Source organism: Dermacentor variabilis, chromosome 2 (assembly GCF_050947875.1).
Source record: "Dermacentor variabilis isolate Ectoservices chromosome 2, ASM5094787v1, whole genome shotgun sequence".
NCBI lineage: Eukaryota > Metazoa > Arthropoda > Arachnida > Ixodida > Ixodidae > Dermacentor > Dermacentor variabilis.
Window position 1 is genome coordinate 74,752,064 of NC_134569.1, and position 25,239 is coordinate 74,777,302.

At 45.9% G+C, this 25,239-nt stretch overlaps 1 protein-coding gene across 1 annotated transcript in view; it reads right to left on the minus strand.

Moving 5' to 3' along the window:
* The window catches only part of LOC142572096 (arylsulfatase B-like), a 36,736-nt gene extending 18,727 nt beyond the window's left edge, over positions 1 to 18,009 (minus strand). The window contains exons 1-4 of the mRNA XM_075680950.1: positions 17,851 to 18,009; positions 15,263 to 15,371; positions 12,836 to 12,995; positions 2,255 to 2,367 (exon numbers count right to left, since the gene is read on the minus strand). Coding sequence (XP_075537065.1) covers positions 2,255 to 2,367; positions 12,836 to 12,995; positions 15,263 to 15,371; positions 17,851 to 17,894 — 426 coding nt within the window. The 5' untranslated portion in view covers positions 17,895 to 18,009. The remainder of the gene's footprint in view (positions 1 to 2,254; positions 2,368 to 12,835; positions 12,996 to 15,262; positions 15,372 to 17,850) is intronic.
* Between the last annotated feature and the right edge of the window lie 7,230 nt (positions 18,010 to 25,239).

Genomic DNA, 25,239 nt, shown 5'->3' on the forward strand with positions numbered 1-25,239 from the left:
ATTCCAACCTGGACGTGACAACTTGTGGATGGATTCTCACTAATGTTATACAGTCGTACAATATTGTGGTATTGTGCCTTTCATAAGCCTAATGTATTTCTTTGCTTAGTCGGGGTATAAAATGATATTGTGCTTGCTTAATTTTTTTATCTCGTTAATTTTGTGATACTAGTGGTGTTTCCTTAACGAAAGCGAATTCTTATAGGTGCAAATCGTTTTATATAATATATGCACTATAATACGTACAGTTTCCCTTCCTGTACGCTGACTGTTTTGCTGTCATGAAGACCCTTCGGGCACATTATTGCGGTTTGCAACAGCTGTTCCCCTAAATGACTCCCAAGTAACTGTTGAAAATAAACATGCGAGCACGCAATTCTTTGAAGCGCAATTCAAGACTGAAGAAGCGTTTGGGATATATGCCGCATGCTCTGGTAGATGGCAGTGCAAGGTGAAACCTGGCCGAGTTTTTCCCAACCAAGCATGTTTATTCCGGCGAGTCATGGAGTCGAAACATTTGGCAGGCTCTAACCTTCTCTGTTCTTGCAGCCTGACAGCAGTACTAGTGGCGCCAGTTTCATAGCTCAAACACTGACTAAAGCTTTCCAACCACACAGACAATGAGCAGCAAATGGAGGGCAATTTGTTTCATATTACCTTGGGCCTGTACTATCCCTTTTAATTTTGGTATCGAGAGACTATGTTTATATTTTGTTGTGCTCTGTATTTGTATTCAATTGTTATGTATAACGCTTAAGGTAACGCTTCTGTTTTATTTGCGCTAGTGCTTAAAATCGAACTTCATTTTTATGTTCTATTTTCTTTGCCACTGGATTCCAAGCTTCCTGAAAGATTTTCACATGAGGTTCCCTTAAAGCTCAGCGCTTCGTTTTCTGTATACTGTTGTTAATGTTCAGTGCTAATGAATATGCGAATAACAAAAAAATTCACGATTCACGATGGATCCTGAAACCAGACTTACGAGAATACTTCATTAAATATGAGAATATAGACTGCAGAATTACGAAAGTGAAGGAAAACATCTTGATGCCCCAACTTTGGCCTCTGGTAAAGTTTTTTTATGCGCAGAACAAGGACTCGTATCAGAACTTTCATTGTTTCCAGTGCCTCGTTGTCGAAGGCTAGACCTTGTCAATGTTCACGAATAATGAACACTTTAGTGTTTCCTGCAGAGTACAGAGGCGAAATCTTGGGCGGATCGGTTCTGGTTCACGGCCAGGTCTTTTTGTTTAGTTCAAGTTCAGCTCCGGAGCGAAAGCTGTAACGAGTTCAGCCGGATCATATCTTTCTGACTCGGTTCGTATAGGTTCAAATGCCTTCGAATGCAAAAATTTTAGCATGTTTCCAGTTTCCAGAAAAAAGTGGGGAACATTTGGAGCTGTGCAAAAGTTTCCTTGAGTATTGTGTGGTATTACTGCGAATCGTTTTCCTTTGGACAGGCATCGATTGGGGGCAAAAAAATGCAAATGGACAGTTCGCAATTTGTTGACTACGGGAGCGTAGTGGCACCCTGTGAGGCTATCCAATGCGTAATCACCCCTTAGATGGTAAACTTCTTAAGAAAACCGAGTGTCTGCTGCGCGAGTATACATGATACGGATGCCTTCATATCTTTTCTTTAAACGCGCTACAAATACTCTCTTCAAGAGCACTCTCCAAGTTCCAAACACAGCAGCACAAGATAAACGAAGGCGCACTATGACGTTTGGCAATGGAGCAAACCGAGACGTCCGCTTGGGCTGGTGGATCGGCATTTATTCTGAAACCGAGCAAACCTGCCTTGACAACAATTTTAAGGGCTATTTTACTGTTCCCTAATAACCCACTTCGGCTCGGTACCTGTGAAAGCGCATGCTGTCATGGGAGAAGGGGAGAAAGAAGTCCGGTGACAGCGCAACGTTGATTACCAAATGGAAGATATATTTACATGCCGTAAGAGAATGAGGAAGCGCGTATCCGCTGCTGTCATCATCGGGGCTTTGAAATTGTGCGAGCTGCGCGTGCGTGCACGATGTTTACGAAATGAACAACTCAGCAGCTACACCGTGCTTGGGAATGGCATGTCGTTTCCTCACCTAAGGCTGCGCCACTTGTTTCCAATCTGTGTTTGCTATGAACGTGTGCAGCTGCGATAACACGCCACCTCTAAAAGAGCAACGATCTCCGGGTGGTAGGGTTCACCGCCGGAAATTTGGAAAATGCCGTCGGCGGCGCAGTTATAAGGAAGCCACACCTTTCCGACGAGATGCGTGTCGTATCCCAGGTCTTTGAGGTATTGAGGTAGTATCCGTAAGTCCGACGGCAACCCCCATGGATCGGCTACGTCAAGCGCCAGTCCTTGCAATCCTGGATGACAGGTGCAAAGAGCCGAGCAAGCGATTGAGTCGTTATATGTCAAAAGTAAGATAATGTGTGTATGTCTGGCTACAGAGCGCTATAGATGAACCTGAAAGAGATGTTGGCGCCTTCAGGTACTGTTGTACACTGCTACCCAGATGCAGAAAAAGAAAATGTATATGCAAGGAGTTAAAGTAAAGCACGGACATGTGCATTTCAATAGATACTCATGTTGCAGGCATACAGCGTCACTACCGTTTCACAAACTACCCAGCGTTGATATGCACCTAATTGTTTTCAGACCCATGTGCTTAGCAAAATAAGCAGCCATAAGCGCACTGATACCGTCGCACAAGATCACGGGACTAAGAATTAAATAGCAGGTGTAATATAGACCTACAGGGTCAGGTCGCCTTAATAGTTATAAAGATCTCTTTGTTAGTATGTTTTGAAGCAGGTAACAGTAGGACTTTCATGGGAAAGGCGAGAACCGAATCATACAGTTTGAGGAAGGATTTATAAAAGAAAAGTTACGTGTAGAACTTTCATGAGCCTAGTTCATGGGATCTGTGTAGTCCTCTTGCAGATGGAAAAAGAAAGAAATGACATTGCAATGGCGACGTAGGAGTTAAGAAAGAACGACAGTCATGTTGCAAACTGTACATAAAGTACAAGGAACGCTGTCGTGAAAAAAGAATCGCCTATCCCCTAGATGCATAACCAAACAAAAAGAAAACGAAAAATAAACAAGCGCTAACAACCGCCACCGTGAAAATACGATATACACATATACACACATACACATATATACACATATATGCACGTATATACACACACACACTTATATATATATATATAATCTGAGCACCAGATCTGACGATATCTGGGCGAGAAAAGAAATCAGTTGCGCTCCAAAATCAGGGTTGTTATGAATTACTACTGGTCAGGTCACACGATATAGTTCATTATTTTAGTGCAACTATTTCGCAAATTTCACCATGAGGCTACTGGTGATAACTTCTTTAAACAATATTTTCTACACTCTCTTGCGACCAGCGTGCTAAGGAAAACTGCACCCTTAAAGGTGTTTTCTCGTGTTTATCACTCACCCTCTTAAGCCATTAAAAAGGGCATTTAGGTTATTCAGTACACCCATTTCGAAAGGTGATGTAAAGGAATTGTAGCTTTTCTCCGAATATGTGTTTTCCCGAAGTGGAGCCTAAGTTTTTTGGTTTTTTTTCGCCCCTATGGTTTATTTTACGAATACTGTATACTTCGGGTCCGTCGTTTTCGGGACGGGGGGGGGGGGGGGGGGACACGATGATGTCCTATTTTCGCACTCCAAAGAAAACGTGCGAAAAACGGGTTAGACCCGATCTCCATCCGAAATCTACCTTTTCATGTCGAATAACAGTAAAGACAGGTGTTACAAAGCTATGAAAACTGTCCACCTTTTTTGAGCATGTGGTAAAGGTACTTAATATAACATTATTGATATATCAACATGGATTGTGCGCTTTCTTTTCGTGTATTATGCAAGCGAATACGGTCATACTTAAAATATTGTACGCGTACATTCAGTGCCTGCCAGCTTCGAGTAAACGAAAGCTTTTCTTTTGTTAGCCATATTTACATAAATATTACAATGACGCAATGCCTTGCATTTCCTACATGTAAACGGTGATAATGCACTAGGAGGTGAATTAGCAAAGCGGTGAAGTTTCTCTGCAATACGAATGGTAGCCGCGACGTTGAGAGTAGGTTTATAAAACTACGCCACGTTCAAAGAAGGATGGCTGATTCGTATAGTTGGTATTGCATTAATTTTGTGGGAAGAGCATATACTGGTATCCTATAAAATAGGACGACAATAGACAAGGACTACTGCACCGACAGATGAGCTCTTCCCCCCCCCCCCCCGCCAACCCGCTCAATGATGGACACGGAAATGCTCCCAATATTTGCGAGAAGATCTCTTCGTAAGTACATGTTCTCGTGAGTGATCTCGCTTTTTAATTAGAACATTTGTTTGCAAAGAAAGACCATTGCTTGTGTCATTTCTTTGCATGCTACCAGGAAAATCCCAAAGTTTCGCCTGCCAGACAAAAATACAAGTACCATGTTTATTCCTGGTTTCGTGTCATACAGCAAAACACCGATATCTCCTTGGTTTTTCTCTTACAGTAGGCAACTCGAGTTTTACCTGCCGAATTTAAAGAACTATAAAACACGAAAACGAAGCACTCCGCAATGGGGGCGAGGACTTACGGAGTCGTCATCTGTCGGAAGCGCCTCCCTTGCGTAGTATGAGGGATCACGCGGTGCGCTCGTCATAGGTTTCGCTTACGGCACTCAATCGAAACACCACGTGGCATCCCTCCTGGACATTTATGTAAGTACTCTGAAAACGAGGGAAGTTTCTGACTCTCGATATAATAATCTTGGGCAAATTGGCAGCGCAGAATCATTTACAGACGATATCTCTTTACCGAATACGTACAGTGAACGCCACCACGCACGCTCACCGTGATGGAGTGTCCTGAACCGGCTTCTTGCGTGAAAGGTAGGCAAACGCTGAGAGTAAGCTATGTGACCGTCTGTATAACCAAATGGGGCATAGCAGAATGAAGCCTCAATGCAGCGATCGCAGGTGTTCGCAGCGACCTACTGCGCGTCTGCATGCGTTTCCGCGCACAATATTTTGCTTTCGCTGTGAGCGCGTTTTCGCGTGGCGCCGTGAGCTTTAGGCCGCAGCATATGAGCATTTGACAGCACACTAGCAACCATTGTTGCGTGAACGCTAACAAAACTGTGCAAAAATAATTTCGTTGTAGAGACTTCGACGCCTACGGCGACAAGCTGTGATATGCCGTCGCGACGATACAATCATTTTTTGTCTTGTCTCCTAAATTCTTAAATTATGGGGTTTTACGTGCCAAAACCACTTTCTGATTATGAGGCATGCCGTAGCGGAGGACTCCGATAAATTCCGACCACCTGGGGTTCTTTAACGTGCACCTAAATCTAAGCACACGGGTGTTTTTCGCATTTCGCCCCCATCGAAATGGATTCGATCCCGCGACCTTGTACTTAGTAGCCCGACACCTTAGCCACTGAGCAACCACGGCGGGTCTCCTAAATTCTTGGACATTTCAATATTATTTCTCAAGTTGCATCGTACTGTATGTTTGTCGGTCTTCTCAGCGTTAGATTTCCCTCTGCTTCTTTTTCGTAATCCAGTGCATTAATTCATAACACAAACATGACCATATTCCATGCCTTTCTTTTTAATGTGCGTCTTGCTGCTCCCTCTCCGTTACAGTGAACTTGCCAGTATGTAGCATCAACAAGTTCATAGACCAAACCGTCATGATATTAGCCGGGTAGCGGGCGCGGGCGAGCGCCTCAGTGCGCGTTTTCTGCTACTCACCGAACATTGCAGTCCAGGCGTCGTAGCAAAAACTCCCTCGCGTCTGTGCTTGCTACATACCCGATTTGTAGCCGAGGGTTGTCTGCCGGTTCTAAGTTTCGAGAGCCAAGCTTCACGGGGCTCCTTGTTTTGCGGCTACGTGTGAATAAGGCTGACACCGGGCTCCGTTGCGTTCGTCTGGCACTGCGGCACCAAGCAGTAGCCTACTATGCTGCACGCCTCCAAAGGCAGGCACTACCTATTATAGTGCTTTCAAATGCTGTGAAGCAGACACCCAAGACGGGAAAGCCTCACTACTTAATCAGAACCGCAGCGCATGTGTGACTTTCGTTTTCAGCTCGCTTCGGCGCTTCCGTAGCAGCCGACGCGGCCGCTGTGTCCACGTGATCCATCATGCCACGTCAAGCCGACGGGGGCGCCAGCTTTTCCAGTGGTGGAGGTCTCCCCCAATACATACACTGTTTTATACATCAGGTGGAATTGTGGGGAGACTGCAGCGACTTATTGCGCTGGCAGCGTTCTCGCTTAAAAATAACATCCTCAGGATTTCCCAGCGAACTACGGGAAATCGAAGGAATCCACCACGCTATATACGCAGACGATATAACGATTTGGGCGGACGCGGCAGTGATGGGCAAATTGAACACGCACTACAAACGGCCATTCACAAAGTCGAAGAGTACCTCCAAGGAATGGGCCTCAAATGCTCCCCGAGAAAGTCCGAACTACTCCTTTACCGGCCCACGCGCAGAGGCATGCCACCAAAGAACTACACAGGACCCCGGGAGTACGAGGAAATCGGCCTGTACACCCAAGACGGAAAAGCAATTCCCAAAGTAAACAAGATCAAAATCCTCGGAAAGATCATTGAGGGCAACGGAGCTAACGGCGAAACAGTGGAGAAGATCGAAAGCAAAGTCACCAGCGCCACGAGACTCATAAAGAGAATAACCAATAGACATGCGGGCATGAAGGAAGAAAACGTCATTCGACTGATCCACTCATTCGTTGTCAGCCACATCGCCTACGTAGCCGCCTACCACAACTGGTACGTCGCAGAAAAGAACAAGATCAACACGCTCATAAGGAAAACGTACAAGATAGCCCTGGGCCTCCCGGAATCGACGAGCACCGAGCTCCTGGCTCAGCTGGGCATACGCAACATCCCAGAAGAAATAGCTGAAGCACAACGCATGTCGCAGCTCGAACGCCTGTCGACCACCAGGACGGGAAAGTACATTATGAACATGCTCGGCATAACGTACCACAACCAGCACGGCCAGAAAATGCAAATCCCCAACAAAATCAGAGAGACCATTACGGTGGCAACCATCCCAAGAAACGTGCACCCCGATTACAACCGAGGTAGAAGAAAGGCAAGAGGCGAGGCTCTGCTCCGATCATTCGGCAAGGAGAGAAACGCGTGCTTTGTCGAGGCGGCCGAATATGCGAACGGCCAAAAATACACCGCCGTAGTCATAGACGCAGAGTCAAAAACCAGAACCACGTGCAATGTATACACTAAACACTCGGAAATAGCGGAGGAAGTAGCGATTGCGTTGGCCCTCACAGAACAAGAATGCGAAGTCTTACTAAGTGACTCGCAAACGGCAGTAATGAATTACGCCAAAAATCGCATTTCCAAGGGAGCCCTGTCCATTCTGGCCAAAGCGGGCAGATCCAAAACCGCGAGCTCGAGGATCATATGGTTCCCGCGCACGTCACCACGGAAGGCGACGCGCTCCCGAACCTAAACGAGACGGCGCACCGGACGGCGCGAGACATGACCCGCCGCGCCGAACAGGGCAACGCCTCTCGCACGATAGCGAACGCTTCTCGAGCAGAACGGGACAGGCTCACCAGAAGGACATACCCACCGCCGAGTCCCAAATTGAACAGGAAGCAGGCCGTCGCCTGGCGACGGCCACCTTCCAGACGAACACTTTCCCTAATCCATTCCGTCTGAAACGTATCTTCCCAGATAAGCATCAGCACGACACGTGCAGATTGTGCCAGGAAAGACCAGCAACACTCAAACACATGCTGTGGGAGTGCAATGCAGTTATCGGAGGGATGGCAGTTACTCCGGAGACCCTGTCGTCGAGGTGGGCCGCCGCTCTGCTCAGCTCAGACCTCAGAATCCAGACGTGCGCAGTCCAGCAAGCCCGTGAGGCGGCGTTGAGGCAGGGCCTTGACGTTCCCCCGTGGGAGACCCGAGCCCGGGTCGCGTTAAACCTTGCCGGACGTACAAGAAAGTTGTATCCATCCATCCATCATGATTTTGGGACATGTACCATTCGCGCCATCTCTCGGCGGAAGCCGCGCGCCCTGACGTAACTGAATGGGATGGTGCGACGCGTACATGTCCCAAAATCCCGGCCATGTTCGACGTATTGTCAAACTGTTGCTTATATCAACTCAATTCTGAAAGAAAAAAGATTCCACCCTTAGAAACAAACAATTTACCTATACGACTGCCAACAAGTTGTTACAGGACAATGTGCTTTCCACTGTTTTTGTTTTCTTAATGTTTGCAGCCCTTTGCGGCAGCCTCACGTGCATGCTAGCGCGAGGAAACGCCGCTGGCGCGCAGCGAAGCATAGAAGGTGGAGTGATACACTTTCGCGACCGAACTTCTTGCGCAGCTTCCACAGCGCAGCACCTGATGTCTGAAACGAAGCACATTCTTTCTGACGTCCGTTGAAGCAATCCCGAAGTGTTTTCGAGACGGTTATAAGTAAATGCAGCAAATAAAAGAAAATTAGCCTAGCCTGCATGTGAACTGCAGACCCACAGATTTCCATTTGGAAGTGTTACCTCTCCTCCAACTTGCTGATTGTTTTTTTCTTTCTTCATTAAATGAAAATAAGCGTAGAGGTCTGCAAGACTAGGTAACCAGCACTTAGTATTAAGGTACACATAAGCACATACGTCCAATAAAAACATCCAATATGGCACCACTTGCCTGCTACTCACATACGATGCAATTTCGCAGAGAAATGACCTCGCAGACCTACGAGTTTCAGCGTGCCTGCCACACATCCGATTTTGCCAAAGAGTGTCGGAACTCCATAGTCACGACCTATGTTCCAGCACAAGCACCAGAGAGCACTTTAAGAGTGCAGTAGCACCGCGAGCTCCTGTGACGCAGTGGGCAAAGTATTGTCTTTCAAGCTTACGACCAGGACGCGCCGCCTCCGCAATAAATTATGTGTTCTTATTTGTGGAAAACTGCTCCGCATTCACCTGCGTATGTTTAGTTCAACCGATATTGCATGGAGGAGCGCAATACTTACTGCCCTTAATATTGCATCACTCCCAATGCTACACCAGAAAGAACATGCGCCTGAAGAAATAACTACATGCGCCTTTGTGGCTGACGTGCTATGATTCACTGACAATTGGCAGCTGATCTGTAAAACAGCACCGACATGAAACAACTTAAACGAAGCCAGTGGTAAAAAGCAAAAGACATTGTAGCAAATAAGAGAAAATGTAGTGCTTTCCTTTTTTTTCTTTTTTTTTCACTTCACCACCTGGTACGCCATATACCTGAAGTAGCAAGTTGACATCCATAACCTAGTGTGACCATATGATGGGCTCAAACTATCACTTGACGCAAATCGCTGGGAAGTAGACACCTGTGGCTTTTTTGCTTGCTTGAAATATGCAAGCGGCCGAGCACCCTTAAATTCGGCAAGCTGCATGTTTCGCAGAAAACACCATTTTTGCACCCTGAAATTAATTAAACGGTGCACTGAAGGTGTTAAGAGGACTGCACCCATTTTCTAAATTTTCAGGGAAAGTCACCGTCCAAAAGGGGGTTGATACATCCAATCCACTCTCGATGGCGTAGTCTTCTCGAGAGTGTACCGTGTTTGAAGCATAGTCAATCAAGAGGAAAAATTAGTTCAAGCAGTTGTAGTCCGTGACCCCATCCCCCCCCCCTTCTGCAGTGGTTAGTATTCTCCATTCTCACAATCACCGCAATAATTTCTTTGTGTTCGCGGACATAAACAAGGGGGATAAAGGGAAGGATTAGTCTCAACGCGTTCGTTTGCCGAGATCATAACTCGAAGGAGCCCTCGGCGGCGTTCAATCCAAGATTAAGGCTTTTAACAGCGGAGCTGTTCGAAGTCGAGCCTTCGCCGTCCGGCGTCCGATGTCACACAGGGGGCAGGTTTCGGAGCTCACTGTCAGAGGGCGTGCCGAAGGTAGGAAGGTTTGCGTTAATGGGAAGGGATGAGGATCGAGGAGAAAGTTGATATCAACAAGGGACTGGGCAGGGGTGCCCTTTATATCCCCACTGCTTTTTACGATGTGCATGGCGAGGATGGAAAGGGCGCCAGAGGAAACTAATATCGGGTTTCATCTCGCATACGAACCGGCGAGTATAGTGGTAGAGCAGCATCTTCCAGGTTTGTTTGATACGGACGACATTGTGTTGCTTGCTAACAATCAAAGCGACATGCAACGTCTGGTTAATATCGGTGGGCAGGAAGGCGAGAATTTAGGTCTGAACTATAGCGTTAAGAAATCAGGTGTTACGGTGTTCAATGAAAACAGTGAACAGACAATGTCAATTCAGGGCCAGGAAATACTTCAGGCAAAAGAATATCAATGCTTTCGTATGTGGATAAACGAAGATGATAGATATCTGGAAACACAGGAAAAAACAGTAACAGCACAGGGGAAGACAAATGCGGCTATAATGAAACACAGAGTGCTATAGGGATACAATAGGTACGAGGTGCTCCGGGCTATGTGAGACGGTGTAATGGATCCAAAACTTTGGAAATGCAGTTGTTTGCTTGAAATCAAGGGTACAATCAGGACTCGATGCAACCAAATGTCAGTGGGACGCCTCGCATTGGGCGCTCACAGGAAGACTACAAGTGAAGCTGTGCAGGGTCATATGGGCTGTACAAGCTTTGAAATGAGAGGAGCTCGGAGTAAAACTGATTATGAACAGCGACTGTGGAATATGGAAGGACGTAAATCGGCTGAGAGCGTTGTCAGGTATTTGTAGAAGAATACCATTGATTCACAATGGAGCAAAAGAACTAGGAAGCTTACCAGCAAGTATGCGACCTGTATGGTGAGCAAATTGGCAACATAGAACATCAAGCGGAAAGTCAGAGAGGCTGAGATAATCTCATAGGTGGCGGCAATGGAAAAGAAGCCTGCTATGATTAACTAATTAAGAGGAAGAAACGAAATCAGAAAAGAAGCAATTTATGAAAACTGAAAGGGAAGCTCATTACTTTTCGAAGCGAGATCAGGATGCCTTAGAACACGCACTTGTAAAGGGAGATAAATGCCTAAATCGACCGCTGGGCATTTCACATATTCACACTCTAATAAAACGTGCTCCATCGTTTCCCTAGCTTTACCGCAGCGTTTTATTAGAATGTGAAGATATCTCTGCCCAGCGGTCGATTTAGGCATCGCTGGCCTTCTTGAAGTCCTTGGGTGCAGCGAGAGCCGCGGGAAAGTAAACATGTCCGCAGTAGAGATTAGTAAGCGGCGATTGGAAGATTGGTGGAAGAAAAGTAGGGAAACTATAAAGCTTACAATAGTGGTTCAGAAAGTTTAGTTATGGGAATTCATTGTTTTTTTTTCCTTCTTTAATATAGCTGGGACACCAAGCAATATATTAGCAAGTGCTTGGTGGCTCAACCCACTACACTGTTCCAAAGGGGACACTCATAGCATCCATCCATCTATCCACCCATCCGGGGCCCCGCCGGGATGGGTGCGCCGGGAGAGGGAGGAGGAGAGGGGTATAGGAGCCGGTGTTTCGCCGGCGCGCCCCTTTTCACCCCATGGATTCCGCTCGGCGTGAGTGGCAACAGCAGCCCGCACGAGAGCGGCAGCGTGGACGTCACGCAAATCCCAAGCTTCGAGAAATAGAAGCGCAAGCAAAGCTGTAGCGGAAAGAAGCCGCTTCCTCCGACGACCGAGAACGGGAAGCGCAAGCCAAGCACTGGAGGAGGCAAGCCAACCCCCACTTTCATGAGAAGGCAGCCCAAGCCAAGCGCCAGCAGAGGCAAGCAAACCCCCAACTTCGAGAATAGGAGGCCGAGCAGAGACGTCGATACAGAGAGATTCCTCCCACTGACAGTGCCGATGGACATTTCAAGATAAAGTTCCTTGACGATGACTGCGGCCACAATTGCAAAGTGTGTGATGAACTGTGGTTTGATCAGAACCTCACGCAACTGAAGAGGGTGCGCAATCCGCAATCGAAGTTTGAATCTAGCAAAACGACCATAATGAGACAAAAGACTTTCATGAAAATCGCGCTGAACATGAGTTCGAACTTGAGAAAACGACCACCAGCGTCGCTGTTTTGATAGGTTTCACGGCGTGAAACTGACTTCACTTCTTTATTTGATACTCATTTCATACACTGATCACGTGCGCCACCTCATGAACATTGACTACGCCGTCAGGTGCGCAATGACGCACGCACTACGCCACACCTTTAGTCACCCATTTACATATTGACATTGACGTGACATACAATCACGCACTCCTTAGGCACGCCTTTAGTCAGCCAGAACAGCATAGCCACTGCGACCATGGCACCACCCAAACAGAACTGCACCAAATTTTCTTTTTAAAGCCATTAATTTACTTGGTTTACAGAAACCTCCCTGAGAAATTTAACGTCAGGCGGAGGGTTTCTTGACGTGTCTTTACCCTTCACGCCTTCAGCCATTTTTTTGGTACCATCTTTCGTGCACGCCGACGAATTTTCGCGTAATGGGGCATATAATGCTTTCGCATGAAGAAATCGGCTGTTTGTAGCGTTTAAGAGATGAGATTATTCAGTAGCGAAAACACAGTAGGACACAGTGGCACCAAAACGATATGATATGATTCTGGCACAACGCGAGGTAAAATTCAGTCCAGTGCAAGAGGACGCGCACAATGCAGAGAAATTAGCTTAACCCAATCCAAAGAGGATGACACCTGTATAAAATAAATTTGTGAGGAATGCTATGGAATGGTGGAAATTGGGGTTCTCGTTACAAAGCTCACCTGTTCGTATCGGATACAGTCCAGTCATGAGTGCTGCCCTCGAAGGAGTGCAGGCTGGCTGTGCGTAGAAGTTATTGAGTATTACGCCGTCTGCTGCCAGGGCGTCCAGGTTTGGCGTGGGTATCTGAGGAGATCCGTGAAAGCTGACGTCGTCCCATCCCTGCAAGGTACACATATTAGTAAGCTCGTATAACAGACGCGCGTATCGAAAAATCGTGCAGCTGAAATTCATATGCTGAGAGTAGATTGCAATAACACTTGCCTACTATTCGTCCTAAAAAAGGATGTTCACTTTTCAGCCGAGATTTTATTCTCTCCTGAAGTCAGGAAATTGGGAGCATTTGGTGGCGCCTTCTTTTTTTCTTTTCACTTTGTCTCCTAATTCTCTTCTTAGTTGTTGTATTGTAGCAGAACGTGATTTTCAACACCTTCCATCCAGACATAAAGTTGCACTAGTTATACTAATTAAATTTCAGGTGGAAGAGGAATCACCCAACGTGAAATGAAACATAAAACCATTTCTATAATTTACTCACTGAAAGTATGTCAAGTTAAGTGGTCCAACGGCTGCTCGGGGCGTACTGTGGCTGTTTCACTGGTGCATAATTACTAAAACACCGACATATAAAGCGGGAACTTAAGCGCCGACTTTGAGCACCTGCGAAGCAGCCAAATATTTTTTGACGTGTCAGGAGTGTCAAAGTGGGAAAGGGTATGCGTGTGAAGAGCCGGTCCCGTGGTAAGAAGGGAATGGGAGAGCTTAGAAAAGCTCTCCACCCTCAGCTGCATTTCTCGCCTCGATTAGCCAGGGCGCGCGCCGAGTGAGCTCCTGAACACATTGCATTGCGGTGAACGCGGTTTAAATCATGCACCCGTGATCTCATAGAAGTGCGACGTAATTTACGCATTTCTGCCACATTTACCGCTAAATCCACCACAGAATATTTCTTTAGACTTCTTTTCTGTTGATGGCATTTTTTCATGAAATGAAAATCTTTAACGAACAAAAATATAGGCTTGGGAAATACGAACAATCACAGACGGTGAGAGAAGTTACAGATGCAGCCTGTTTTAACGCCAGAGCGTTAAGGCCCGCATATCGCAGGAAATGCGGTGTCGCCGTCCGGTGCCGATGTCCCCTGAGCGAAAATTTCCCTATATGTTTAGGTATATGTATTTGCCACGCGTTGATATGACATGCGGTATATGCGGGTTACATTGCCACAACATTCTATCACTAAAGTCTTACATTCTTGACAAAGTAACTCGTCGGAATTTTGAGAGTGAGAGCCCACAAACAAATGTCATGAAGCAAAACACCGACAGCGCACGTATTTTATGTTAAATCTTCTCAGAATGAAATATTAAAACTCCGAAAAAAATGTCAGCGCCCTTCCACTCTATGAAGAAGGATTACCAGCTAAGCTCTGTGTGTGTGGGCCCCTTAACGGCGAACTGCACCTCCGCCGCAGGTCTTCCCGGCACTGCACTATCTTTAGGATCGGCCCATGTACGGGGAGTGCTTAACGCCTGCTTCATTTCCGCCGCCGGTCGGCCCGGCATTGCACTATCTTCGGGATCGCCCACGTATGGAGTGTGCTTAACGCCTGCTTCACTTCAGCCGCAGGTCGGCGCGGCATCGCACTATCATCGCAATTTCCTCACGTATGGGGAGTGCTTAACGCCTGCTTCACCTCCGCCGCGGGTCGGCCCGGCATTTCACTATCTTCGGGATTGGCGGACGTACGGGGAAAGCTTAACGCCAGCTTTACCTCCGCATCGCGTGCCTTTTATGTTAAATCTTCTCAAACGCAAGTGTTAAAATTGCCAAACAATAACAGAAACCTGAACAAATGCAGTTATTTATTCATTCATTTATTTATTTCTTTCTTGGCGTGGCTTTGCGCTATCGTCCCACGAAAGAAGCCGCGTTTTAACCAGAAAGCTCCACTTCGTGCATAGCGTTCGCCGCCAGCGTTTCCAGGTAAATATTACGGTTACATAAGATGCAGTTACTGGGAAGCATGCAAAACAGTCAGGGGTCTTTGAATACTATCGCGTTCCACTCCTAAATCCGAAGCTTAAGAGCCTTTTCTCTTTTCTTTCCTTTGCAGGACACTTACTGGATTTTTTTAAACTTTAAGTGAATCAAATTATTTAACGTAAGCGCTTTCATTTCGTTTAGCAGATACAATTCTGTTACATATCCGAATTGCCATGGCTGAAATTAGTAAATAATGCTGACACAGAAGCATTTGTTTTACTTTTTTTTATTATTCGATACACACAGGCGCGTAACACCCCCACATTGCTCGACTTTCTGGAATGAAAGGCGTTTAATCTCTGGTAGCATGCCCCTGTAAGTACAAAATAATGTGGAGTGCTAACAATATAAATCCGTAACGTGCACACAACGGTCGAGCTTACCATATCGTCGGCTAGGATGAACACGATGTGAGGCTGCCTCCTGAAACATTGCGATGGCGACAGGAGGGAAAGCAGCAGACACAAACAAGGCAAGATGGCTGTCATTGTGCTGTAAAAGAGGAAAAAGGGGCTGTCTTATCAAACCATTCGCAGTATCGGAGTCAAATTCGAGGATAATATTCTGTATCGTGATGTCTGCATCGACCCCCCGTCTGAATGTTATGTCACTAAGTGCTTCCTCACGACTAACACACCGAGCAACGCCCAGTCTCTACACAGACTGTTTCTAGGGTCCGCTTTTTTTTTTAACTCTCAAGTTCATTTTTGCGGGTTAGAACGAGCAGCGACATATAAAGCTAATGACTTTTTAACACAGCCTTTATTTCTACATTGTTCGTTGCGGTTCCCCGTACGGTCCTTTACCCTGAAAGCATCGTAAATATGCTCTAATTCATTGCTCTCGCTTCCACCCGCCCCCTTCTTTTCTCTCTCACTTTTTTTTTAATTGGAGATTTTAGTGGCTGTAGAGTTGTCTCTACACAGGAACAAAATAGGAATTGGCAAGAATCAGATGTATGCGTTAAGAGACAAAGCCGGCAATATCATTACTAATATGGATGAGATAGTTCAAGTGGCTGACGAGTTCTATAGAGATTTATACAGTACCAGTGGCACCCACGACGATAATGGAAGAGAGAATAGTCTAGAGGAATTCGAAATCCCACACGTAACGCCGGAAGAAATAAAGAAAGCCTTGGGAGCTATGCAAAGGGAGAAGGCAGCTGGGGAGGATCAGGTAACAGCAGATTTCTTGAAGGATGGTGGGCAGATTGTTCTAGAGAAACTGGCCACCCTGTATACGCAATGCCTCATGACTTCGAGCGTACCGGAATCTTGGAAGAACGCTAACATAATCCTAATCCGTAAGAAAGGGGACGCCAAAGACTTGAAAAATTATAAACCGATCAGTTTACTGTCCGTTGCCTACAAATTATTTACTAAGGTAATTGGAAATAGAATCATGAACATCTTAGACTTCCGTCAACCAAAGGACCAGGCAGGATTCCGTAAAGCCTACTCAACAATAGACCATATGCACACTATCAATCAGGTGATAAAAAACGTGCGGAATATAACCAGCCTTTATATATAGCTTTCATTGATTACGAGAAAGCGTTTGATTGAGTCGAAACCTCAGCAGTCATGGAGGTATTGTGGAATCAGGGTGTAGACGTGCCATATCTAAAAATACTGAAAGATATCTATAGTGGCTCCACAGCCACCGTGGTTCTCCATAAAGAAAGCAACAAAATCCCAATAAAGAAAGGCGTCAGGCAGGGAGAAACGATATCTCCAATGCTATTCACAGCGTGTTTACAGGAGGTATTCAGAGACCGGGATTGGGAAGAATTGGGGATAAGAGTTAATGGAGAATACCTTAGTAACTTGCGATTCGCTGATGATATTTATTGCCTTCCTTAGTAACTCAGAGGACCAACTGCAATACATGCTCACTGACCTGGAGAAGCAAAGCCGTAGGGTCGGTCTAAAGATTAATCTGCAGAAAACTAAAGTAATGTTTAGCAGTCTCGGAAGAGAACAGCAGTTTACGATGGGTAGCAAGGCACTGGAAGTGGTAAGAGAATACATCTACTTAGGACAGGTAGTGACTGCGGATCCGGATCATGAGACTGAAATAATCAGAAGAATAAGAATGGGCTGGGGTGTGTTCGGCAGGCGTTCTCAGATCGTGAACAGCAGGTGGCCATTATCCCTCAAGACAAAAGTTTACAACAGCTGTGTCTTGCCAGTACTCACGTACGGGGCAGAAACCTGGAGGCTTACGAAAAGGGTTCTACTTAAATTGAGGACGACGCAACGATCCATGGAAAGAAAAATGACAATAGTGAACTTTAAGGGATAAGAAAAGAGCAGATTGGGTGAGGGAACAAACGCGAGTTAATGATATCTTAGTTGAAATCAAGAAAAAGAAATCGGCATGGGCTGGACACGTAATGAGGAGGGAAGATAACCGATGGTCATTACGAGTTACGGAATGGGAGGACAGTGTGCGAACGCTATTGAACTGTCACGGGAAATGATTATACGACATTGCCACGTTCTAGTGATGTTGAAGAACACAGTATAGCAAAACTGTATCGCGAAACTGACTTATTGAGCGAATATGTGCCCAGAAAGCAGGCTACACTAAAGCACAACGATGGCGGCGAGCATAGTCTGCGATTTTCGAAATTTGATCAGCGGGTGAAGCATGTCTGCTTTATAGATGAGTCGTTGATGGTTCCAGCGTAACCGCTCGTGCCCGCGTGCCTTCCAGACAGTACTACAGAATTGGCGTCGTGTACACAATCTCATTATAAAAGGTTCAGCGAGAACATACGCAAGAGATGTAATCAATGATAATAGTTGAGTAGTTCCAAGTCATCTAGGCTCGTCTTGCACCTCGCGATAGCTTTCAGTTAGCGGGTGAAATGCGGTCCCCAAGAGAAGGATAAACAAGTACACGTATTGATATACAGACACTGGTCGAGGCTTCACGCATCGCAGCCAATGCGGTTTCCACTTACCTTCTTTCCGCGCCGAGTTTGCGAATTGAGCGTTCTCGCAACATTATAACATTGCCAGGTCCACCAGCGGCTTTGCAATAAACGACTGCGGAGCCCACTTCTGGCTAACAGTAGGCGTGTGCCATGCGCACATGCATGCCAGCATATGCTCCGTGCCACCAGCTGCGCTTCCCTAGTTAGACTTCCTAAGCAGGCCAGCAAGCTCGGCAGGGTTTACAAAACTGGCTTTGCTGCAGGTACAGGTGTATTTTTTTGTTGTTGTTGTTGAAAGTATCTATACTCACGAACAACGTTCTGTGGCTGTGAACGGAAAGCTATGGGCGCGTGGCTGTTGCACATCTGTTACCGCGCCAACTAGTGCGGCGGTGTTTGACCCTGCTCTTAATTGGTCGGAACAGACGCTGAATCGACGTAGCTTCCACGTGCGAGGGTTTCGAGTTTCCCCAGACGCGGAAGACAAAAGCCGCAAAACAAGTAAACCTTTACACTCAATGGTGTATTATGTCTTAATTGTTGCTAATAACGTGTTTATGTATCTTAGAACGACAGAGAGCTGAGCTAGTTGGTGAAGATTCATTATGAAAAAAAAGAGGTGAGGCGTGCAGACAGGACACAAGAGTAGAGAAGTGGACAACACGAACGTCGACTATCAACTGAAGGCAGCACTGAGGCAAAAAAAGAAAGAAGACACAAAACTCATCTGCCCAAGCTCTGGAATGGTATCACCACGTGTCAATCGGGTACATGTGCCGGTCTACGTGAAAGATAACTGTTAAGGAACTTAACCTCTTCCTTATGTAATGTAATCGAAGGCTGGCTCACGCACGCACTTCTACCATTATATATATGTCATGCCTCTACCATAAGACGATGCAATAGGGAAGAAGTCCATTCCGCTGCGGCCTCAGTAAGTGAGCAACTTAATCTTTAGGGAGGAGGATTAAAGTTTACCAAGGAATTTCCTCAGTGACGCGTAATTCAGTTTCTTGACATTTCCTTGGTCTTCGAACAAAATCACGTTTGTTGACAGTACTCCCCAAGATCTTCAAAGCCGTTGTTAAACATTCAATCCAAGCATTCCAAAGTAGTAAAAAACGGAATTGCCATGTCGTGTCATAAGTCTTCTCTCACCAGATCCTGCATGCATAAAATGACCGCCAGTTTTAATGTGCAGGTCCGGCGCCTATTAGAAGCAGGTAATCCTTCATGTAGCAGTGGCCACTGCGGCTGAACGCCTAAAGAAGTCGGTTTCGAGGGAGATGGAAACGATTACAGAAAGCAGTAATAGCAAAAACAAAGAGTAGTGGCTATTCCGTACATTCATTCAGTGTCGCACAGGCTCAAAAAAGTTGCAAGTAGACATGATGTTAATGTGGCTTTCGCTGCTCCCAATAAGCTAAGTAAGATATGCACGACCGTGCAGAGGAAAAAGGACCAAGTAAAAGGCAAAAAAAGAACGGATATTTGTCCAGTGAAACAAAATAAGAACAACAGTTTTACTGACGGGCGTATGGGTGTGGTTTATAAAATTCCCCTTAGCTGTGGCCAGTTCTGCATAGGGCAAACGGGACGGTGTATCAATCAGAGGCTAATGGAACATAAAAGGTCGTTAACCGGTGGATCGCCTTCTAATCTTTCCCTACATTGCCAAGATTGTAACTGCACGCCAAAGTTAGATGAATGCGTGGTATTATACAGGCATAAGAATGAAGAAATGGCATATCTATAATGGTGGAAGTGCGTGCGTGAGTCCGCCTTCGATTGCTTTACATAAGGAAGAGATTAAGTGCCTTAACAGTTATCTTTTACGTAGACCGGCACATGTACCCGACTGACACGTGGTGATACCATTCCAGAGCTTGCGCAGATGATTGTTGTGTCTTTATTTTTTCGCCTCAGTGCTCCCTTCATTTGATAGTCGGCGTTCGTGTTGTCCACTTCTCTACTCTTGTGCCCTGTCTGCACGCCTCACCTATTTTTTGCATAATGAGGTGTTTATGTTCTGTCTCTCCAGGCTAAACGATTATGGATTGAAACATGGGATTCTTTTCAGAAGCGCTCTCATTTGCGCATGCTTTGCCTCCGTAGCTTTCCCTTCATAGCCACAGAAAGTTATTCGCAAGTATATAACGAGCAGAAGAAAAAAACTTTTAGCGCGCAGGCTGGCCGAGTATTCAAAAGTATGCCGGCAACTGATCCACCCTGATCACAGCCTTTCTACGTTTGGGCGGATGCAGGGTTCTTTGAAGGTCATTGTTTTCTAAATGTATTTAAAAGGTTTTTAAAGCTCTCTTTAGCGTTGTTACAATATTGCAATAGCGTACACTCATCAGAAGCCAAACTTTCCACTTTGTACCGGTAAATAAATGAAAGCAATAAGTTTATTACATCTGCATCAACACTGTAAAGGTGAATCAGAGCAAACTGTAGATACGGATAAAGGCAAAGGAAGGGAGGTTAACCAGGTTCTAATAACCGGTTTGCTAACCTGCGGTAAAAGGGGCGAGGGGTCGCAAAGGGAGGTACAAACTAGTGAAGATGATTTTTCAGGCTGTAGGACGGGACAGAACCACAAAGTACCGATACGTTCGGTCGCGAATGTAACTCTGCATTGGGAGAGCATTCTGCCCAGGAAATGCATGTGACTCAAAGCACAGCGACAGCATCCAGCACAGTCGGTGGTGCACCCGCAGTTATAGGCTAGTGGCTGTGGCATTGCGCTGCTAGGCTCGAATTCGCAAGTTCGACCTGGGCCTGGCGGCCGTATTTCGATGGGGACGAAATGCTAAAGCGCCCGTGCATTTATATATAAGTGAACGTTGAAAAGTCGCAAGGAGTCAAAATAATGCGGAGTCCGTCATTACGTCGTGCCTCATAATGAGATCGTGGTTTTGACACGCAAACCCCACAATTTAATTAAACATTCGCCCAAATGTCATCCGCGGGTCGATTGTGGCGCCACTATTTATGCTTGAATCATCGTACTTCCAACGTAGCCGCGGTTGCTCGATCGCGTACGCTCCAAAATGTACAACTACTACACAGGTGGCATTTTTATAGACTTTAGTAAAGCTTTTGACAGCCTCAATCACGACATCCTTATTCGGAAGCTTCGTTTGTATGGAATTGGTGGGAAACAGCTAGAATTACTCAAATCATATCTCAAACATCGACGTCCGGTACGGTTCTATTAATAAACATAATTCATTATCTTACCTATTGTATGGGGTGTGCCTCAAGGAAGCATTCTAGGGCCACTTTTGTTTAAAATTTTCATGAACTAAACAGTGATGTTCAATTCATTATGTACGAGGATGATCGAACATTGTGTGTTTCAGGTCCTGATGCGAATATACTTGTGCAAAAATGTAATAAAATTATGACAAGTTTGTCCAATTGGGCGCGGACAAATAAGCTTAAAGTAAATTCAAAGAAAATGGAAGTTGTAATATTTCGCGCAAGAAATAAACCACTTAACATTACTCATGCTATTTATTTTCAGAGCCAACGGATTGAACTGGTTGAAGAGTTTAAAATTCTTGGAGTATATATTTCTTCTAATTTACGTGGGCTGCCTATATCATACATCTCTGCTGCAAACTCTCTGTGGTTACCGGTGCTGTGGCACGTTGCCGCACATTTCTACCTACGAGACCAAACTTCAAATATACTATAGTTTCTTCTTATCGTATGTAAATTACTATTACCTTGTCTGGGCTACAAGATCTAAATCTAACTTGCAAAGCTGGGAATAGTTCAAAACAATATTGCTCCGTATATAAAGAACGTTAATCAGCTTTCAACAACAGATAATATATTTCTCAAATACAGACTAAACCGTGTAAATAAATTATACGAACATAGATTACTAGAAACAATATACTTCTCATCCGAATATGTTAATTATTTGACATCTCTTGCTAAGCTATAACTCTGCACTCACACAAAACATACTACACGAAACTCCGAGGTATGGAAGGTACCATGGTTTCGGAACAATTACCGCCTACAGTCCTCAACACATAATATACCGACTGTACTAAACAAATATAAGCCCACAGCTACGCTGAATAAAAATAGTTTGCGTGATTACTTTCTTTAAAACGACGCTTTAGTATATTGCATTCAATTGTAAAATGTCATTTTTTTACGCATACGTGCGATGTGTAATGTTTGTTGTGTATAAAGCCTTCTGTGTATATATCATGTGAGTGTTACTGCCACGTAAGGGACCCTGGGCCTCCATCAAGCTGCTGTGACAGCTTCTTGCCCAGGTGTCCCTCCGGTTGCTTTTGTTTCTGGTAAATAAAATTGATTGATTGATTAATCGCGTTCCACTCTTAAAGGTGAAACTTAAGCGCCCTCCAGATTTCTTATTTAGGTCATTGTGGCTACGTAAAGGCTTCTGAAACTTGCCAAGATCAGGCTTTAGCTTTCTTTTAAACACAACGTTGTCTATCTTTACCGATAAAAATTAACTAGGCCCGCGTATTTAAAATACGCACATGGCGTCACGACGAGCTCGCACAGGAACCGAAAAGGTCCGTCACCGCCCGCCTTTTGTGTTTGCGTCTTGACTGGCTTTCCAGTAGCGTCGCACTTGAACCCCTCGGACGGTTCCATCATACACTGAAGGCAGCACAAAATTATAAGCACAGGGACGTAGAATGGGCATCACAAGCACTCGGCGGTGTTCTAACTATGCGCATATGCAACATATTGGAGTGACGCAACAGACAAACAAGGCCCGTCTGCCTGGCAGCTACCAGGCATCTCACAACGCTGGCGTGATGCGCAGCAGCTCCACAGTAACCGGAAACTGTCAGCATTTGTCAGCTCCACGTGAAATACGAGATAACGTTAGCATGATGTTTACTGCCCACTCTACTTACCAGTGCATGTACAAACGGTAGTTCTACAGGAACGCTGCTGTCTGTTTAGAATGTCACAAAGCCGCGCGCTTGAATTTAGGCGATAGTTTGTTCTAGCTCCGCCACCGAGGCGACTGAGCTAAGCACTGGCGGTCCGTGCACCTAAAGAAAGGAGGGACCCTTGATTCTGCGGTGCGTTTCACTCAATTCGTCGTTTTCGCAGCCAAACACACTCCGCGTCTCTGAAGACCCACGCTCTAAGCCTCCGTACGCGGGCCGAGCGTGCACTCTCGAGCCTGATAACGTCGACGCCTCGATATCGCAGTAGAATGGCCGCACGCCCCAGGTCCCTCAGCGATTCGATCAAACAGACGACTTGACTTACACTGCCATCGATCGATCGCAAAGCGTGCGCAACGGGCGGCACCCGCCTGTGGGGCACCGCGTTTTGCACTGCACCAGCGGAAAGTGTGTGTGTGTGTGTGCGTTTTTTTTTTTTTCATCGGCGTCGCGAACCCCTCGAGAATAAGACAGTGATGGTTACCTATAACCACCGAATAATATTCCGGAATACTTGCCTTAGTTGCTGCCATTGCGTGTGTGCAATGGCATTTACGCGTTTTCAAGACGTTAAACAGTTCAGTACCTTTGTGCTTCGTCGCTCCGCGCACCGTGAAACACTTCACAATTTGGGGGTGCAATGGCCGGGTGGCTCAAAACCCATGCAACAGCCTAAGAAGTGCTGCAGCTTTGACCAGCGAAGAGAACACTGAAACATTAGTGGCTGGCGTTGACCGCATGCACAGCATTATTTTATAGTTACTTGTGCACGGATTGCTAAAGGCATATAATTGTAACTATTATTATATACAACCGCCGCAACTGCCACCTACCATTCGATGGCATCGAACAATCACCGGAAGAAGTTCGACAACTGACCACGCCCAAGACATTCATTTCGGCTCGTTTTTAAGCTGAGCTGAACATTCGTGCAACCTCGAGCATCTCTGAGATGCAACCCTGTGCACCATTACCACTTAGTGTAAAAGTAAAAAAGACCAATTCTGTTCTAAACTCCTTTCAAGCGACCAAGTCCGTATGGTTCATATTATTTTTTTCTCGGAAACGGGGTGCTGGGCAAAAGATGTTTGCGAAGGCTACACCTATTTCATCTCGTGGATCACGGAAAGTCTAAATAAATGTTCAGCAGCATGTTACGCTCTTGTAACACGTGAAGGCGAAAGCCTGCTGCATACTTTGGTAATGTTCCGTCTCGCATCATCGCGTGGCTGTTTTCGCAGTTCAGCTTCTTCAGCTCGTTTTCGACGCTTAGCTGCGGCTTCGCGCGCTCGTATAGCGGGAACATACTCGCACCAACGAGTTTTCTCTTCGACTTTACGTTGCATCCTCTCAGCAGGGTACTGAAACGTATTCTGTTCTGCGTGTTGTATGGGCGATTTCAATGAATCTATGCACTGTTCGCTTGGCTGTACTGAGTGCTTGTAGCCTCTGCATCATGAAAGTGATGAGCCATTGAATTCTTTCCTTGATATTTTACTTGAATATGAGCCATTGGTGATGCTGATTGTTTTTGTACCAACGGAGCAGAGGACGCGTTATTTTTTTTTTTCCAAGGCGATCGGTGGTATGAGCCACTTAAGGCTTCCGCCTCAGAAAGAAACCACTCTTTCTACCGGTGCTGATGCCTTGAAAGCAGCTTTCAACCGGTTATTTTGAGGACACACAATCTTAGTTTGGAAGCTTGCACTTACCGAAAACACACCGGGATCCGGCAAGGCCCATAAATGTTCTTTAAAGCTCCAGACGTACGCTGTGGCAACGATGCACCATCACATACAGCACCGAGTTGACTACGACACCCACCAGCGCAACGATTCGGGGAGAACACCGCTGTGTTTGGTCGGCAAACGCGTTCTTATAGCAGACTTTCGTTAGATATGTTAACTGAGATAGCATCGCAGGAAGGCAAAAAAAGGAAAAACATCACAAAAGTCACCGAAAGGTCCCAGATTGCGCTAAAGGTTAGCTTAATGCAATAAAAGTGCCATCATCCATGGTCGACGGCTGCAGCTTTAAGCGCACGTGCTCGATCAAACTTCCGCATGGGCTATGCGCGCCGAGCTTAATTAGGGCGCAATGCGCTGCAAGACGAGGTTATTATGGAGCCCTCTTGCTGCTCTGTACGGGCATGTGCCGTGGTTCCGGTGTATTTCAAAAGGGTGGTACATCACCTGTTGCCTCTCATCAATGTTTTATTTACGCTACCTAATGCAAGGTACGTTCCTAGCTTGCTCTTTTTTTAGGTTAAGGAGTCGTACAGGTGAGTGAGTGAGTGAAGAAACTTTGTTGTGAATGCCTGCAGAACGGTTAGCCTTCCCCTGTTAGGGAGGCGTTACCGTGACGCGTCTTCGCGGCGTGTGGCGCCTCTACTTCGGCCGCGGCCGCACTATTCCCTTTGGTCGACCGCGGTTGCAGCCTTCCTCCGGTTTCGCTCGGT